The sequence below is a fragment of the Malurus melanocephalus genome, unplaced genomic scaffold (assembly GCF_030028575.1).
Source record: "Malurus melanocephalus ecotype Western Australia unplaced genomic scaffold, MMel_1.1 scaffold_252, whole genome shotgun sequence".
In the NCBI taxonomy this organism is placed as follows: domain Eukaryota; kingdom Metazoa; phylum Chordata; class Aves; order Passeriformes; family Maluridae; genus Malurus; species Malurus melanocephalus.
In genome coordinates this window covers 720,354-740,716 of record NW_026623484.1, presented here as the reverse complement: position 1 = coordinate 740,716, position 20,363 = coordinate 720,354, and the positions used below count along the sequence as shown (strand labels likewise).

Genomic DNA, 20,363 nt, shown 5'->3' with positions numbered 1-20,363 from the left:
TCCATTAACCAACTGAAAGAAACAAGCACTTGGCTTTGTAAGATGGACATTTCTACATCAATGGAAGAGTGAAGGATGTTACCAACTTGTTATTTCCATTTTTAAAATCACGAGGGGGAAATTTGTCAGTATCAAGAATAGATTCTGATCTGGTATTAGAAGTTATTTTTGTCATTAATGTATTTTTCAAAATTACACAGGTAAGTTACTGGTGCTAAGAATTTTTCTATCCCATATATCTGTTTTCTTAAGCTCACTTCTTGGAAGAAAATTTCTAATGAAAATACATTCTGTGACCATTTGGCATACTTGTTTACACAAAATCTTTTATGCCGGAAGGAAAGCATGTGCTCTTCATCTAATATCTCTTCATACTGTCAGAAATATTTAAGGAGTCATCAAATATCTACTGTACCTTTCAGGTATAGAGGGCATACATCTGGAACAGAGGAAGCAGTGCATGTAATTTCACCTTGTAAAATCATTTTCAGTTTAACCTCAAACTTCCCTGGGAAAATGAATTACCAGCCAAGGTCACTCTTAGATGTATGTTTGGAAAAAAAAGCACTAGGAAAGAGAATTTAAGAGATCCTAGCAGTATTTTTCCTACTGGATATGGATTTTTGCACAGAAAACACAGCAATACTGTATTTCAAGAGGCTAGGAGTTAGCTAACATTAAGTGAAAAACTCAAGTTACCTGTACATGTTGCTCAGGAGAGCCTGAACAGAGCACATCACTCAGGACACAGCAGGTGAGCCATGTCCTGATTTCACACATACAGAGGTAACAGAAAARAAAAGTTTTTGACAGGAGACACCACAGAATGTGAAAACACACCTTGCCTCTGTTTATCTGGTGTGATGTGCTAATACAAASTCTTTCTCAATACACCTCTTCCAAAGAGGAGCCGAGTTTATTAACTAGAAAATTAAAACAACATAAACTTCAGGGGGAAAAAACAACACAAACCCCCTGCCTTGCCCTTTCCCCTTAAATTAGCACCTTGCTTACATTTTCTTTCTCTCCTGTGGGACTGTGTGGATGCAAAGGCCTGGACAGCTCAAATCTCCRACAAGGAAAAAGCATGGAGCTGGCTATTTGGAAACTATTTCTTAAGCTGCAAGCAAGACAAAATGTATCTGTAACACATGAAAACTGCTCCATTTCTTTAAGCTCAAGGACTTTTAATGCTTTTACTTACAGAACTTTTAATGCTTTCAATAGGGCTTAAAATCATTATAATAAGCACAAGACATTCTACCTAGTGAACTTTGGATCAGCTGGAGAAGACCATTATGACTCCTGTCTGGGTCTTCAGTACCACAAATGGATACAAATTTAATTCCCCCAAACTAAAAACAGCTGTAGTTGAGTAAACTAACATTTATAGAGGATTAGATGCTTTATGCTTGCTGACCCTCTATTCTCCCAGCAGGAAAAGGGTTAGGACCTCACYATGGAACAAACCAGACATTGAAAGGTTTATGGCTTGTTCTGGAAAGAAAAATAATTTTAAAAGACAAAGAAAAACACAGAGAGCTGGACCACCTACTCCTCTGGTTTGGTGGACACTGGTTTCCATTTGCTCAGGAATCAGAGCAGTACTAAGAAAATAAACACATGACCTTACAGAAATACCTGCAGCACCACCACTTTATAATCACAGTCACACCCTCCTTCCTTGCTCTTTTGTAGTGCTTATGTCACTCTCAGGGCCTCATTAATCTAGGCAAGATTCATTACTGCTTCACTGTCAGGTATTTTTTGTGTAGTATCCCATCCTGGGATCATTCCCTGTTGGTTTCAAAAACYACTAATGTTAAAAATTGTAACTAAAGAACAACAAAAAAGGTAATTTTTTCCAAACACAGTTCACCTAGAGAGCCAGTGGSTTTCCTCACCATGAGAGCCAAACTTTGAACTGGAAGAACAAACTTCTTGACTTTCCTGGTGCTGTACTAGCTGGGAGCTGGCAGAGCTTGCCGGCACTTTCAGGAAGGGCAAAGYAGCAACTAACTGGAGATGACATTTCCACAAGCAGGAAAGGGTTATGCAGCAGGCAAGACCTTTAAGTGCGAGTCAGGAGACCTGGCCACAGTCAGCTTGCATGACCCCAGGTAAATCCCTCGAGGAACTGAAGCAACCACCACTCAGCCACAAAACAGAGCTAATCCTAATTCCTTCATGGAGTACTGTGCATCTAAATCTACTGTGCATTTTCAGGTGCTCATGCAGTTCAGCAATGACAGTGGTGTGTGAAGAGCCAAGAGAGCAGGACTCTTTGGGAAGCCAATTCATTCARCTTTTTCTGCTAGTTAATAAGGCTCAGAGCACAAGATTGCCACATTTCCCAAAATGGATCAGCAACTCCTCACTGCTCCATATATGCAATAAAAATCTGAGTTCTTCTCTTACCCCTGTTGCAAGAAATTCTCATGATGGAATTTCAAAGGAGTTTWGTCATAATCAGATGAAGGCTGTATTGTTGACATTGCAATCAAGCAGTCATAAAACTTTTTGTTTCTTTAAAACCTTTAGTTTTTGATGTCCTGCTCTTAATCCCATGTGGCTAAAAGATTACGGTTTAGGCCCCATGGAGAAATATACATCACAGTAACTCAGACATCACATGATATAAAAACCAAACAAACACCTACATAGGATGCTTCYTCTTCTTTCTGTTTTTTAAATACACAGGTTATATTGGCTCATACACTGGTTTTATATGGGGAACAGAAAGCACTTAACTCTGGATGCTGGGATGCCCTGAGTATGACCAGAATTKCAGGGAAGATTACAAGAGCTGGCAAGATTAATCATATTTTTCACTTTAAACAACAGAATAACTGAAAAAAGCTCCTTTGAAATGAAAAAATAAAAAATCCTTTAAGATCCTCATGCAGTTTGCTTTCCCTGAATGGCTGAGAGGAAGCACAAGGCAATGCTGTCTGCACAGACCTGGGAGCCACCCTGGGCGACTTCTGGGTGTCCCTAGCTTGTGTACCAGAGCTTTCCACTCTGCTGCTGAACATTTCCAGTGTGTCCAACACGCAGTACAAACCCCTTACCATGCTGGTCTTGCCCCACCACATGTACCTTTTCTGGAGGTCATTACAAAAACCACACAACTYGAAGAAACTCGAAGAGACACTCCTGGCTTCAGAGAGCCTTCACGTGTTTTCCTGAAGTATATGACACTAGATATAGAAGTATATGACACTAGACACAAGATTTCACTTCTCCTTTCCTTTTGCAATCCCTTCASTGAAATGTATCCCCATATATGCTTTTTCCAGTGAATACCAAGCCTATAAGCTGCTTTTCCAAGACAAGAAAAGTTTAAAAGAGGTCATTCCATGTGGAACAGGCTCTGAGCATTTCCTAAGAGGGTCATATTACATAGAACATCCAAGGGAGACGAAGTGTTCCCATCCAGTTTCCCACTTCTTTTGGCATTGCAGTTGCTCTTTGGGTTAGGTGAAATGGGAAATGCATGCATTGGGAAAAAAAAAGATCAATGTTTTTTGTTCCCCACATTTGCCTATTTCAGCCAGAACTCCTCAGCATACTTTGAGGGTCTAACGGAGTGATTCTAGCTATGAAATTTGACTACTTTATTCAGCAGTTTGGGACTCTCTTCTTCACACTCACAGAGGCACTCAGCTTTGGAAGGCTTTTTTTCTTCCCTAGAACAATGCTGAAATCATTTTCTTCTTAGTCAGACATTAAACAAAACTGGTAGTGGTAAGCACAGTTAATCAGGGCAATAGGCTGCACTGTTTCCCTGTGCAATCCTGCTGTCAAATGCTTTTACGACTATGCTAGATTGGCACCTGCCAGAAAAGCTTAGATCAAGCTTACCCTGCCTTGGGGTGAGGGGACCAAACGAGCACAGCAGGCACCTCTCAGCCCCATCTCTGACAGCTTCAGAAAACTTAAGAAACCATGTAAGTCTAAAAAACAGTTTCTTGCCCTCTTTTAGGTACAGGGACTGAGCCAGCTGCAGGGACAGCGTGCCGAGTCTCAGAAACATCTCTGAGGTTTGACCTGGGTGACAGAGCAGATGATCTGCACCAGAGTGGCACTTGCAGCTAGCAAAGGCATAAATGCCATGYGTGTGGGAGCAGGCAAGGAGAGTAAAAGGGAGGATCTTGAGGSATCTGCAAGGCGCTGTTTCCATCAGCAGAATGAGACAACTCCCTGCTGTGCACATTGGCAAGAAAAGGACAAATAGGAGACGTTTTAGGGAAGAGGAACCCCCCCCCTCCCCCCACCCCAAACTGCTGAAACCAGTTGCATCCCAGCAAGCTTCACTGTGTGCACTTACACAGCTGCAAACTTGGAAAAGAGCAGACAGCTCTGAGGAGCGCCAGGATCCACTCTATGAGAAACACTGGAAACAAACACAGATCAAAGGGAAACACCAAGCTGTATACACAGCTGGGGCTGTCTTCCCCTGTTAAAAAGAGAAGGGCACATAGATTTTAACTGCAAGCTCTTTGTGTGTGCTTGCACGTAACAGTGCATCTGGGCAAATGCGCATACTCGCCCCACACTCGGCCTCCTGACATTACCGGAGTGTAGCTAATGAATGGTATTTTCCAAGCTATATGGAAGATTCCCACACAGCTGGGCAAAATCTGACTGGGAAACCCACAACTCAACCCACYCCAGGGAACAAGGCCAAATAGGTGGAAATAAAAGACGAGAGTTACAAAGCAACCTCTGTTTTAGCCTGTCACTTCTACAATAAACCTGCTGCACTGCTCCACCTTTTAGAATGACTCATTTAAACAATTTCACTGAGTTTCCAGTAGGAGCAGAACAATTCCCATCTAAGGGCTGGGCTTTGGCCATGTAAAATTAGAAGATTAATTACCCTAACTGTTCAGCAGGTTGTATCTTTAAGAAGCACTGTGAAGTCTCTCTTGAGAGGAAAACWTGGAAAACACATTACCAGAACTTCCTGGGAGAGGCAAGCAATCTCTCCTGCACAATCCAGCTCTAAGAGGAAAGAGGAGAGGAACACATTGCAGTAGTACATGGAAATGCTGGAAGCTTCCTGCTGTCAGGTCCTGGAACACTCTTGGCTGACCAGGCTTTTCTTCAAGGCTAGTGACAGCCAAAGTGGGCTCCTCAGGGATGATTTCACCTCTGAACCTTCCTGTTCTGTTCCTTTTCTTTCCTGGGATGCTCAGAGCAAGATCTACCCGTATACAAATAAGCACCAAAATCAAGTCTGGCATCAACCATCTTTTCACATATCCCTCTTGATGGTTGTATGGCTTTGCCAGCCTTCACCCATGCAGAAGGATCCTTGCCCTTTTACTACAAACACACTCACCTAATCATGAGAAGAGCAGTGTGTCAAATGTGCTCCTTTTTTTTTTTCATTATTTGCTGTCCTGAACAGTAAGGAACTCTTGGCATTGCTCCTCAAATGACTCAGCATAACTACAGCCCTGCAGAGACCACTAGAGAGGAGCAACAATTGCCCAAATGAAGGAGCAAGTATTCATCTGAGAGTCATTAAGAGCTGTGCTTCTAAATGATTCAGATGCTTTTAGATATTCCACCCTGGCTCAGCAACCAGACAACCCAGAGATAGCAGCCTGCACTTGACTTTGTAAGCATGACTAAATTTTGTGCAGCTGTTTACTGCCTACCATGATAAAAACCACACCCTTACCATAGGAACTGCTATCAGCCTGGACCATGTGTGAACCCGCTGATACCATGCACAGAGTGTTTCTATGAAAGCAACACTGCATTTCAAACTCACGTCCTGTTTCCACTGCTGGCTTCATGAATAAGCTTTTCCGTACCAATTTCTGTTATGCCTCCTTCTTTCCCCCAGCCCCTCCTGTGAAGAAATCCTTGTACAGTTACAAGATCAYTCTGTAACTGCTACATCCCCTTTCCTGCCTCACTTTTGTGAGCTGAACATGCTCATTTGCAAAATCTTCCATTCACAGCAATCTGTTCTTCATCCCGAGCCTTTTAAGGTTCTCAACTACCAGGAAAAAAATTAAGAGAAAAAAGCATCCATCCTTTACAAAAGCTTTTCATTTTTTCCTAAATAAGTCATGTKGCTTTATGAATGTACTCTCAAAGGTAAATAATTAACAGGCAAGAGGGACAGAAAATCTTATTACACAGCTAATGGGAAGTGATACTCAGGCAGCAGTGTACCCATAAAGTAGAGCTCCTAAAGACAGCCCCTAGGCTTTCTTAATGGAACAYTGGGCTGAAAACCTGACTCATGAAGGGATTCCTCTGCATTCCTCTAGACTCAGAACAAACCAAAACCTTTATAAGAGACTCAGTCTGCATCTAACAGACTCAWGTCTGTTCCACCTCTGAAAAACAGGATATTCTGATTTTGCACAGGCTCTGYAAGGGGGRAACTACAAAGAGCACTAGGCAGAGATGACCTGTATATTTAYACAAATTCAAACTCCCAAGGCCCAYAGAATAAATGCAGGTAGATGACACCATCTACYGCTACATTCTGCCACGGCCCTGACTTAGTGCTCTCCATGTTATCCACTGGTCTTGTGGGAGAGTTCTTGACCCTTGCTTGCACATAACCATAAAACCGTTACAGAGGCATTCTCATGCACTGTTTGGGAGGAAACTTGTGAGGTCTGGTTGCTCACAGCTATGCAAACTGCTCAGGGTGATCAATACCACTTGCAGCCAGGCAAGAACCACAGCAACTGCGAGATGAAGCCCTTCTTTCCTTTCCCAGACAAGGTTGTGAACACCGGTCACACACTTGAATTTACCATCACAGCACCCAAAACTAGGAGTTAGACCATCCTGCTGCCTCCCACAGCAGCAAAGGTTCCCCCACTTTGTGTCCTCCTTCTCTTTCCTGAGGGGAGAAGGTGTCATGCAGTGCCTTCTGGCCCTGGCCAACACTGACAGGACAGAAGCACACTGAGTGGGACACAAGGAGTGAGCATGAAGTTCTGAAGGAAGATGGGATAGGGAAAAYTTGAGTGAAGGAGAGAAAAGACAAGCAAGTAGCTGGAGATGTGGATCAATGAAGCAAAGGACTGGGTCAATGCAAACTTGTTCCTGCTCCTTTTCTTCATCCAGGCTCTGGATCTATGTATGTTTCTGCTTCTGACCTTGCAGAGGTCACARCAGGAGACACCTGGGGGTATCTCACTCTTCCCATTCTCCTTTGGACTACAACATTAGAGGTTCTCACACTTGTGATACTTTCATAAAAATGAGACAAATACAGAAAAGAGAATGAGAGTTTCTTTCCTTTCTTTTCTTATCCCATTTCCTTTAATTATCATACATCTGCATGGGCAAGATTGCCACATGTACCAGATGTAGACGAACACATACAAACGCAACTTTGGCCCCAAGAGTACAAGGTCCTGAAACTTGTCATTAACAGATGACCTGTCTCAAAATTATATTCCTATTACCTCATCTTCCCTACAATAGAAATTCCCCAACTGGCTTTTAACTAGCAGTGCTTTCAGGCCCCTGAGCAATGTTAGTCACTTGAACAAGAAAAGCTGTTGCATCAGGGCTTCTGGCTCTCAGCACCTCGAAGAGCACCCTGGAGAAAAAAAAAAAAATAATAAAAAAAAAAAGCCTGCAAAGTCTCCAGAGATCCATTTAGGAAAGAGACAGAAGGTACAGAGCTATGACTTAACTGAAAATAGAGCCAGAAAAGCTGAATGCCTGACTTCCTACCTGTGGCCAGTGGTCCAAGCTCACTGATTACMAAGGGCATTTGACCAGTCTTTATAATTTTTTGAGGACAGCCATAAATATACAGAACTGGAGAGGGTTCAGCCTGAAAGAAAACTGTGGCTATGCACCCGAGTAGATATCAGGATGCAAGTTTGGGAAGAGATTCAGGAACCAAAGCTGGCAATGRTGCACTCCAAATCAGACTGATGACCTCTGATTTGGTGCAGAGACCTGACTGCAAAGAATGTTTCTTTTCAAGATGGGCGTTTCCTCTCAAGTCTCCCTTCTGGGAGGCAAGATGATGAAAGGATTCTCAGCATCAGACCRTTATGACAAGGCCAAGCAGATTGTGCTGACAGTTCTTTCTACACTATGGGAGAAAAACATATCAGAAAGTGCCCCTAAACACATCTTAGTTGAGAGGGGCTTTGTAATAAATATCTGTTTCCGAAAAAATGGCTTATAACAGTGATTTTATTGTGCAACTCTGTTGAAACAAAAACATTTTTCTTTGTGACAGTTTACCCAAAATAGTAGTATTGTTCTTTTTCCCCTTCTCTCTTCAACAGCTATTGGATTCCTAAGGGAGGTACAGAAAGGAAGACAGGCATGCATACATTCTTCACTGCATCACTCTTGAGTAAAAAAATATATTGAAACTAAAAATTCCTRTATGATCAGTACTAAAGGACTTGCAGTAAAATGTGGATCATTTTGTTTCCTTCAAATCTTGGCATGGAGGTTAACTGTCCCTTTGCAGCAGCTGTTCTCAGAGTTCAGAATGTTCAACAGCCCAGCCAATGTGAAACAAAGACTTTGCAGACTTTCAGTTGTAAGTGAATCAAAATGCTGCTTCTGCCCAAGGAGGCACTCTGCATGAGCAAGTGTGGTGGTCAGCCAAAGAGATAGATTCCAGCRTTAACACCAGTGACTGGTGAGTTCCCAGAGCAATGCAAAGAAATAGCAAAAGGCAGCCTGACACTAAATAACACTGGCTGAGCCTGAATGTATCCAGAAAGRACAGCTCTCTGACAGCCTTACTCCAAAAACCAGCAGCTTCACCGTCTCCAGGTCAAGCAGAAACAGGAACAGCAGTGTAATAAGTTATTCAGATTTCCTAAACCAGAGGAACATGCTGCAGCTCTGCTGAAAATTGTTAGTCCCAACTGAAAACAGAGGCATCTGTCATCCAAACAAAAGAGTTGAAGACAGCTAACTACCTCCAGCTCTTGTTCCACACTGGCCTCTGAGACAGGAGGGTTTAGCTACAGTTCCCACAAGGAGCAAGCTGGATCAGTGCATGCTCTGACCTTTGGATGTGTCAAAGAAAGATGCATGCTCAGCTGTGTTGGACACGGTTTGACTGCTGCAGGGAACATCACAGGTTCCAAGCTTTATTAATGAGGAAAACAATATGTACTGTCAACGTGTGCTACATGAAGTTAGCAYGAAAACAAAGCCCGCTCCAGAGAACAAATGAAATTTACTGGATTAGCTGCTTGTTCCAGCTCTCCTGATAAATAGCACTGAACTCRACACCACATTGATTAGTTGGTTCAAGACAAACACTGATCAGATTGCCTTGGCAAGTATACACAGCACTACAAAAGCACAATCATCCTTGTCTATTCAGAGTAGCAAGGATTCACTATACTTTCATTTCCCTTCCCTCTATCTTTTCCAACCTAGACAGCTCGTCTGCACTATTTAAAAGCCCTACATTAAATGCTTTTCCTAAGACACACTGAAAGCCCTTGTTCGAAAGAAAGAGAACCGAACTGCATGAATGCTGCAGAGCCTCACAAGACCCCATGTTTCAGTGCAAGCTGACCCAGCTCATGGTTCTCTGCTCAACATTCAGMGGGTTTTTCCTTTATCTTATCTGCTACCTTAGATACGTACATGAGCACAACAGTCAGCTCTGGGTGAGAAACCGCCTCGGAGAACCACTGCAATAAACAGTCTCTTGAGTCAAAGAATGATGGGTAAGGAACCACCAAAGATGGGGGATTCTGGTAAGAGTCAGGCTAAAAACCACAGTACTCGATCCTTCTTTGCTTCTGATCATCTCAGAAGATACCAGAGAGAAAGGATTGTTACGCCACTCCACTCTGGTGCTTTTACATGAAGCATACTTTTATCAATTCAGTTTAAAAATTTGTCTCCTTTGGACTTTTTCYTTTTTCTTTCTAAACTATGTACTTTTGCAGAGCCACAAATTCTGCAAGATCTTAAAAAAAATCTAATTTCAGTGATCCCAAGGTCTCTTTCCCTCCTTGGATCTATCYTTTGTTTGAACTGAATTATTGTTACCTTAAGAAAAATAAGCCCTAATAACTCACTCTTTATCCAATTATTTAGCTTTGTTTTGTTTTCCTTCCTTCTGCTGTATTACAAAGCAGTCATCATCAAACCATAACAGAACAATGTACAATATACAGGAAAATGCCGGTGGTTTTCTTAATTTTTTTATTTTTTAACTCTGATCAATAGCATTACAAACCTCTTTCCTGTTCTATCAGGAGACGTAACTTTTCTGACAGACACCACCACCGTGTTGGTCTACCAGAACTGCCACTTCACAGAGCAGCAGGAAGTCACCTCAGAGCCGTGTGTCTTCCCCTAATACCACACTGACCACATCCTCCTAATACTSGTATGTGTCTAAAAATGTTCACAGAGACAACACCTAACACCACTGTCTGTGTAACATGCAACATTTAACCCGAATTTCATTTGTTATCCTTTCTGAGAAAATAYCACACTAGCAAACTTTATCTTTCAGTCACATGCTTTATCTTGTTTTCTTTCAGAAAATGATGAAGTGTTGCTTACACATGAGGTTTTTTGGTAGGCGTGCTAAAGGACTAAAAAGTGTCATTTTAGTTACGTATTGCAGTAGATGAGAAGAATGCTGGTTTCTTGTTTAAAATGCAAGCTATGACTCATCCTGAGCAGAGATAAACTGAAACACATACCCATTAAATAAAAGGCACAAATGATTTTTCAGTGTGAGGATTAATGACAGATAATAACTATAAATTAACTTTAATCTTTTATAACAAACGAAGTCCCTTATATAAATGTCACTGCAATCTTTTCAAATAAAAAGCCCCAAATCAAAGCCAAAAGGAGTCATTTAAATATTACAGCTAATGTTTGGTACCAAATCAAACAGCTCCTTAGCAGAACCAGTAGAGTGTTCTGGAGTGAAATATTTTCAAGCAGTAAACTTGAAACATTTGTGTAATATTTTAAAATACATTTTTATTTATCTTCTCACATTGAAGGGGTACACATTAAAACATAATCAACTCTGCAATATTGAGTCCAAGTTAAATYACATATTCAAAAAGAAGAGCATTTTGGTTTATTAATATTCTCTAGCTACTGCTTGAAAGAAACTCTCTATAATTGCTGAATGGGTTAAACTAAAATTTAACTGAACATAAGAAGACTGCTGTTCACAGACAAGAAGGGAAAAAAACAGAGTCAGAGACCTAATAGTGGACAATTTTGAAAATTATAGTGTATGTCAATAATGGAGATAACAGTGAGATTCAAAAGGAATAATCTCAAATAATAGGGAAAATGAGCACCTGTCAGCCACAAAGCCATTAGTATCAGGGCTTTTGTATTTGCAACAGTTAAGTCTGGAGACAGTGACAAACTTAACACAGCAAATAAAACATGGTGCTGGGGAACACAGGAAGCAATCCCTCTCACTCAGAAAACACTGCTGTGGAGTTTGAAAATAAATGCTTCCAGTGTGAAACTCACGGCTAAAATCACCAGTAATGAACGCTGAAAACACAGCAAAGGCACTACAGCATCTAGCTAGGTTCACAGATGTGAGCAGCTGATCAAGCTGCATCGAGGGACAGACAATTTCAAACCAGCAACAACAGACTCCTGACCAAAGTTCCCAGACAGGAGTTTGCCTGTACAGAGCACCCAAAGCAATCAAATGTGTGCCCTTCCCAGAAGGATGAAAACCAAAGGCTTGTAAAACCATGTCTGACACATAGACCTGGAATCCAGTGCCCCAGAATGGGAAGCCCTGGAGGAAAGATCTAGCTGAGAAGGCTGATGATTAGGAATCTTCAGGCTGGGGCAGGTGGGGACTAAGGAGAATGACTGGGACAAAAGGAGAGAAATAGAGAGATAATATACCTAGTGAGAATGGGAAGACAAATTCTGCAGCAATCAAACACCTTGTCAACATTCAGGAAAAGGTGGCATAAAGGCAAGCTCAGGTAATAACATTCCTTTCATGAGTAACATTTGTTGACAYGCTGGTCAATAGTCAGTCCTTATGGTATTCCCAACTCAGATAGTATTACTGTCCTCAGTTAAAAACAGGAAATCAAGGTAGAAACTTCCTCAACTCACACAGACAGCTGGTATCCAGCACATCCTAACCCCAYCAGTCCATGCCAGTCCTCAGCTGGACAAGAAGTATGTAACAATGGCTGCTAAGATCTCACCCACACAGAGTTTSAAGTTTCGCCGCATGCCCTCAGGCTAGAAAAAGCTGAATAGATACCCACACAAACTTGGCCAATGTGATAGGACCAGGCTGGTACAGGGAAAGATGGAGACAGCTCTATTCTAAAGCTGTACTGTGTGCAAGCAGCATTTGCATTAACAATTAGATATGCAAATAAGCACACTGACGATTAGTGATGGTTTACTGTTGTCATGGAGAAAAAAGCACCTTCAGTTCTGGGKCAGACCCAAGGACTGCATTTTCTTTCCCTAACTGATAAAAAGAACTGGAAAGAGCACTGGAAAACCCATGAGCCAACACTCCTCAACACAGCTTAACCTGGGACTGGAGAGGCTGAAGCTCAGGGAGCAACCCAAATAAAACACTCTCCCTTCATCAATCCAGAGAGACAAGACCATGGCAACTCTGTAGATACTCAAAAATACCAGGAGGTAGATGCGCAGGCTGGAAGAAAACAACCACACCATGCAAAGGCCAAGCTGCTTCCCAGCATTGCTCCTGCCAAGGGAAGGCAGATGTGGGGGAACTGAGGGCAACCAGTTTCATAAGGTATACTGCTCCAATTCCTTTGAAGCCACATGGGCAGATCTTGTCGGAATGAAAATACACTTGGCTCAAAGCCTCTGTGTGTCTTTGGCCATCCTTACAGCCCTCCCAATCCCTTGCTAAATGATGGCTGCTAAGGGAGGAGGCAATCAGCCTGTTTAGACTGAGCTTTCCTTCCCACCCTGGGGGTTTCTTCATAGGAGCAGCTGGCCAGAGCACWGCCTTTGTTACAGCAGCCACAAGAAACACAGACACCCACCCTSAGCCCCCCTAAAATGCCACAGAAGAGCCAAGATAAGTTTATAATGGAAACCCTGACACAACCTTAACTATAGCATCCTGAATGGAAGGCGATAATCTGATCTGTGTGTGAACTAGCTCCCCTTGTCTCACTGGTATTTATCTTACTTTAACTCCTGTTACAAAAGGGTTGAGTCATATAGGAGAGCCAGCCAAGTAACAAAACTGCAGGGCTTGCTAAAACGTCAGATTCAAGGATAAACAGGCGCAATCCTAGAACAGGTTAGAAGAGTCTCGGCAGGAGTGCTGGTAGCCAAACCTCCAAGCCTCTGGACAATGGCATTTCTTCTGTGCTACAGAGACTATCAAAGCCCAGTGCAGGGGTGGGGRGAGAGAGTGCAGAGTACAGGGCTCTGTCCTTCGGTTCATGGTAACACACAGTACCGAGCGCCCAAGAAACCTGATCCCGTAGCAACCTCATGTATGGAAAGTGCCCCAATCAGATTTCACTGTGTCAGGAGAAGAACAGTATTTACTCTGCATACAGATTAGTCACAAAACTGGGTCACTTCTTGCCTTTTCAGAGAGAGAGAAAAAAAAAAAAAACCCAACCGAAAACAAAGCTTCTTTTTCAAATCTTTTTGTGTCTTTCCCCCAACTTTTAAAACTACATGATGCAGTGCGGTCACTCACAGCTGTCTCAGCTGATCAAACACCACCTGCATGGGTAAGGTCAAAGCACATTACACTCACCAGGCTTGCATTTCTTAGAATTCAGCTCATTAGCTACTTACCGGTTCTTTTCTAGTTCGTTGTGCGTAGACCTGGAAGATAAAAAAAAATTTGTATTAGCCACCTTTGACCTCTGAGCACCAAAGTTCAACTGCTGCAAGCTGTACATATCCCCAGTGGCACATCACAGTGGAAAGCCAACCAACTACATACATTACAATCTATAACCTCATCCTCCCTGCTGACAAGAAGTTCCTCCCCTCCAGTGCAAAAGCTGGTACCTTTACTGCTAAAGAAAATGTCCTCTAGAGACTTAAATGCACACAAAATCCCAAAGACAGGAAATGGTTAGAACAGAAGACTGGATGGAGTCTGTCACTTCCAGACTCGTTCTGGCTTTGCCACCAACTCAGTACAGGATTGAAGTTATTTCTTTGTGCTTTAGTTTCTTCATTCCCCCCGTAAAAATATCAGTATCATCTGCTAGCAAAAGCGCTCGTGGAGCATTAATTTATGCACATYAAATACATGGGAACCTTCCAGCAGAACTGGCTCTATAGGGACAGCCCCTGGAGCCCTTCAGCCGTCACATGCCAGATTTAGCCAACTTAGCAGAAGCAGACATGGCCAGCATTTGGGCACAAAAGGGAACAGCYGCTATTGCCATGCTTGCAAACATCACTGGCACTGCGTAGCACTTTTAGGATGCCTGGAAACCCCTTGAGGATGGGAACAGCACTGCCACATCCACAGCATGCAGTGAAGTGACCCATAAAGTGGCACTGTGACCCCTGATAAAGGAGGGGCCTTTGCCTTTATGCCTGGCCACCACACCAAGCACAATGACAGCACTCCATCATTTAGATCTTGCAGTTTGWAAATGAAACCAACTAGAAACAAAAGGGAAGCAGACAAGTTCATTCTCTTGCCTCTGTGATGACATCATGAGTGGCAAAAAAAGCTTAAATGCATTCAGGATTCCTAATCTAACACAGGTAAGGTTGTTGAGGATTATTTAAAAGGACAGCCGTTTGTCCAACACTTCTCTTTAACAGAAGGTCACCTTAAAAGAAGAGTAAAAAGAACCCAAGAGCTTAATAAAAAGGATCTATTTTCTCTAATTTGGCATCACATTTCTTCCGGAGCTCTGAGAAGATTATCCTCTATCCCCCATCTGGAGAATCCCACAGAGAMTTCTACAATTAGGGAACTGAATGGAGTATGTGCTCCAAGGGAAACCCTGTCATAATTAAATGCTTCTCCAAAAAAAGAAAGGAAGAGCACCTAACAGGTGTTAGAACCTCATTGAAAATGACAAATAAACCCTGGCTGTCTGCAAAAAACAAGGGATATGAGTCTTAGCTGACCATAGCTGAGAGAAGAGGAAAAACAAAACGTTATCACTGCATTGTGCAAATCACCCTGCTCAGCAGGACAAGCGATWTCCTAAAGGCAAGGCACACTATAGTCAGATTCTTCATGCTGAGGAAACTCTCAAAGCAAATTCCCTCCCCAAAGCAGTGTATACCTTCATTCTGGTTCCCAAGAATTAGAAACACAAACATGATATTTAGTCCAGATRATCTCCCAAATCAAACCTGCATCCTCCCCCAGAGTCTAAACCGTGGATCAAAATTAACTCATCAGAACTGCACTGCGGCCTTTAAAACCACTGCCTGTATGTACTTTCAAACATGCTTATTGTTCTTATTTACTGTATGCTCCTGCAGGACACTGTGCACTGTTCTTGGCTATGACATTAGCAGTTGTAAGGCCAGAGATATGCAATGGCTTGAATTCCTATATTATATTGAGCCAATTACCAAGGCCAGCACTGAAAAAACAAAGTTTGGCCCACTGCTGTGAACAAAATTAAAACAGCAGGTTCTTCTTACTCCTCTCACACAGGAGACTCTTTATTACCTATCTGCCTTCTGATGAACAAGACAACTGAGAGAGGTCACAGGCTTTTTACCAAGTCAGGAAATATATGCTGTGACTTTTAACTATGTCTGTGGCAAGCAAAAAAAAAGCAAACACCCCCCCCCACCACCACCTTCCTGCTAAAGCTGAATGCAAATGAAGWATCTTGGCAGCACTGAATGAATCCTACAGGGAGGTTTCTTCTCTTACCTGCCCATGTTTTCYTCAGTCTCACTGGGGACCATTTGGAAAAGTTTTAATTTTTTTATTTCATCCGAATTTAAGTAAAAAGTCCAGCACCACTCCCCACCATCACCATTCACTAAGTCACATTTTTTGTGACAGTTTCCTTTTGCTTGGACAACACATAAAGGGAAAAAACCCTTTCATGTTCATAATTCATTTTGTTTTCTACAACTCCTAATCTAAAGATTAGTTTTTTTATCCCACATCTTTGGGCTACACATATTACTAAGAYTTATTTGAAGTTAAACAAGGACAGTGCTGTCAGTGAAGCGGAAAAAAATGGAGGCACCTCTACAGATATGATTCAGAAAAGTAAGTTTTACTTAAATAGGTACAGAAACAAATGTAACTGGATCTCTAACTGAGCTGGTCTTGTCACCAACTGMGAACCCAGAGACTATCAGCAGACTGAAATCAAGGTCTCATCCTTGTGCACCATCACCAGCTTTTTGATGGGTACAGGATGAACACCACAGCTAAAACTATCAGTAAACTATTGCCAAAATTCAGGGAACACTCTGGGTTTACAACACCAAGAAACCAGCGTGCTCAGTGTGATGCTACTGCGCTGCTGCTGATAATGAAACAAGTGAAACAAGACCCAGTGAAACAAGAACACCTCTGTCGAGCATGGACCACAAACCAGAGGAACTTGCATCCCACTGTCAGGTGGACAGTGAAAGCAGAACCTGCCAAGTTGAAACCACAGCCATGCGGGTATGGACATGTTCAGAGGGGAAAACAAAAGCCCAAGCACATGTTCTGGCACTGCTCAAAACGTCAGCTGCRATTTAAAAGTAGCTCAAGCACAAACTGTTTGCAGGGTCCTCATTTAAAGTCAGGCTTCTACTGCAGTCAGTTCTTTAACAATCACTTTAAAACACCCAAAATGTTAACTACTCCTAAAAACTGAATATATGTTACTAAGGAGGAAGATCCTGCTCACCACATTTTGAAAACAGCTTGGAAAAAGATCAAGAATGTTCACTCTTGAATGTTCATTCTTCATTTTAGAAGCTTAACATAAAGAAGCCAACAACAACAAAAATAGCAGAACAGTCCCCATCAAGATTTTAAGCAACAAAAAACTAAAAGAGGACAAACTCAAGTTTATCCCAATTTACACCAGATACCTGAAACTGCATACAAAATAGGAAGAGAGAAGCAGCAATTGTCAGTCATTCTAATTTAAGGTTGGATGCAACAACCTTTTTGTGCCAGTTAGAGGGATTCTGCCCACAACCTTGCTATCCAACACAGTAACAAACTGTTGCTAAAACATTAAACTGCACTGAAGTCCCCCAGTAAATGAGAATGTGCAACTAATTTGCCACTTTATTCCATTTTCTTTATGTAAAKAAAACCTCTCCTACCATGGCAGAGGCAGCCAAACTTTGCCTGAGCACAGATAAAGCAACACAACTAACTTCATCAGGGAGGAGCAAGCTCTAAAGAGAACTGAATTAATTTGTCATTGGGGTTTTTACTGTAATTAAAATCACAAAGCTGCCACCTGGCATTAAACACAGCTGATATTTCTGGTTAACACATTTATTACTGATAAATGGGCCAATACATACATTTGCAGAATATCTGCATTTTGGTTTGAGTTCTCAGTGAGGTAACTATTTTCTATTTGGAAAACACAGCAGTCGACAGCCCTTGTCCTATGCCGTTGTCTCTATTGAACCTGCTCATCTTCCTGCCTGTATCTGGTACCAGCTCCTGGCTCCAGAGGAGTCAGGGACTCCAAGAACTGCATCTCCAATACAACAGATAGACTGTTGTCTCAGGAGCTGCTGCTGGCCCTCAGGGGTCTCTTCCAATACATGTCCTTAATGCCTACACAGACCCAGTGCTTCTCCTCCAAGTTCACTCATCCCAGCTTTATCAGGAGTTTAATAAGGAAAGTAGTATCTCACCAGTCTGTGAAAATTAGGGCATAGTTACCTGAATCATGTTTAGCAAAACAAGAACATCCATCTGCAGACCAGCCCAACTGCCTTCTGTCTTACTTCACTCGGGTTTAGCTGCTTCTCCTGCTTATGCATCATCACATCACATATAACCTCATTCTTCTTCATTTTACAGACCTTTCCCACCTTCTGGCTCTGCTGACACCCATTCACTGGGCCACAAAACTCCCCTGCAGGAAATGCCTTCTTCAGCTCCCCAAGCCAAGAACAACCAACCCTTCTGGAACCAGTGAATTACATTACTGCTCTCTTTTATACGAGTTCTTCCTCAAAAATGACAAAACAAAACACATGGAAAAGAAGGGTGATCAACAGCTTTTTTACATTTTAAATCTACCTGTGTCTACAAAACAAAACTTACTGTTGAAGAAGCCCAGCTCTCTGCCAAGGTTTCAAGTGAATCAACACCAAAAGTAGCCTGTGAAGCCAATGCAGAAGCCAGCCTGGGAAGCCCATGAAGAAGCTTCACCAGCAGCAGCACGTGAGGCTTCCAGCCCAATGGCAMGACAAATGATGGCTGCACAAGAGTTAATTCTTCCTGCTGGATAGAGATGCTCAAGGGCTTTTTCTAAGCGAGTTGTGAGTCCACCTTACCCGTGGGAGGCCCAGAAGTCWGGTCTTCAGTGAGCCTCAGGGGAGCTTTGGGAACAATAGCAGCTTMTGGTACTCAACACTGCCCTGAGCCCCTAGAGGGAGGAGGAGCAGAATGCAACTGAACAGAAGATGGCACAGCCGGAGCAGGAGTCCTTCTGCTGCCGTCTTTATGCCCTTTGCAAGTAGCAGCCTTAAGTCTAACAAGGGCATCACCTCAGCCTTGCATATCAACAAACAAAACATTTCCYTCCAAGCAATACCAGAGAAAAACTATCTTAAACCATTGCTATCTCATGATCCCCTCCACTGCCTGGCCTTGAAGTCCAGAGTAAATTCTTCTCCAGGAGAGCTGAAGTGAGGGGACAGAACAGACTGTTTCACCTTCTCACTTACGTCARTGGAGATGCACCAGATTAACCTGGCCCCAAACTCTGGCTAGTTTTTCTGTCGCTCTTAGATGGACACGGTATCAGATTCCTCTTAAGGCTCTGATCAAAGCTGTTTTCCCAGGATCGAGCCAGATCCTTTCCAAAGTTCACATTCTCAGTCTCCAACAGAGAAGGGAACGCAGCCGTACTGGCATCTGTTCATGTTTGTTCATCTTTGGGAAAGGAGAAATGGCCCCACAGTCTGTTTTCAGCTCAAAGAGCGGAAGAGAGCTCTTCCATGTGGTTTACAACTGTAGAAAGTCACCTACCCTTGGGTTTCTACACAGTATTGTGAAAGTCTCCTGCAAGACTCAGTCAAAACAACTTTTAAAAGTGAACTGCATACATGCCTTCAAGAAGTAAATATATTCAATCACCTACAGTACTTACGCGGCCCCTCATAATTTGCTATCTGCTCCCCATAATCATTATTAGTGTTTGCAACATTTCAAAATTAACCCTTCCATAATAATTTTTATGCAAGGAGACAACAACAACTCACAGAAACTCTTTATCATTTTCCCAAGGTCATGTAAGAAATGTGTAGCACAGCAGGGTACTTAAATTGGGCTCCCTGAACCCCAGGATAAAGTAGCTTGTCTCGGGCATCCCAGAGACAGTTAACAAGAACAGTAAGGCCATCTGATTCTTGGGTCAAATACCYCCCAAAAATCATGTAATCATTGTGAAGTCTAAGTGGGAAAGCAAGAAAAAAGCCCACAACCAACAGCAACCCATACCTAAACCAGCCTTGATATCTTGYCCACTGTCTGCCAAGTGAGCTAACCCAACACTCAAACACCATTGCACAAAGTGCCAAAGAAACTAAAATGGGAGCCAAAACCAAAGCAGTATTAATTTACTGATAAAAACCAACAGATGTATCAGACATAATCCTCAGCTGGGGAAGCAACACTGTTCTGTTGATGCATGTTCCGCGTTTTCAGCACACAGGAGAAAACTCCTCTTTGCTGAGCACCAAGAGTTTATCCCACCTCCAGAGCTGAGCTTTCCCCAAACCAGACCAACGTCCCAAAAAGCAGCGCAAGGTGGCACTCTGCAGGGAARGGTTTTCCAAGCCAGGCAACATAACAGCAGGAATGTTGTTTGCATTCAGTGCTGCAGTCTGGGGCCAGCAAAGAAGTCCCCAGCTGGCTTCCCTCCCCACTGTGCAGGCTAGGAGCAAGTGTGTTGTTGTGGGCTTTCTCCTGCACCACCTGAGATACCACATGGTCATCCTCACCCCAAGAGCTAGGGGAATACTGTCCTCATGCAGGGCCCTGCACAGCCAAGAGGAACTGGGTTTGCTGAACAAGCAGCTATTCAATATTTTTTTTTGTTTTCTCCTCATTGTTCAATGCATGGCCTCAAGCCAAGCCCTGCTCTGAATACAGAACTGGTGCTTTCCTTACAGGCTTTTCTACAGGCTCGGAGAGAGTAGTG

At 42.7% G+C, this 20,363-nt stretch overlaps 1 protein-coding gene across 2 annotated transcripts in view; it reads right to left on the bottom strand.

Moving 5' to 3' along the window:
- The window catches only part of MXI1 (MAX interactor 1, dimerization protein), a 55,791-nt gene that overhangs the window by 14,868 nt on the left and 20,560 nt on the right, over positions 1–20,363 (bottom strand). For both annotated transcript variants that reach the window (XM_057375560.1, XM_057375561.1), the window contains exon 3: positions 13,816–13,845. In XM_057375560.1, coding sequence (XP_057231543.1) covers positions 13,816–13,845 — 30 coding nt within the window. The remainder of the gene's footprint in view (positions 1–13,815; positions 13,846–20,363) is intronic.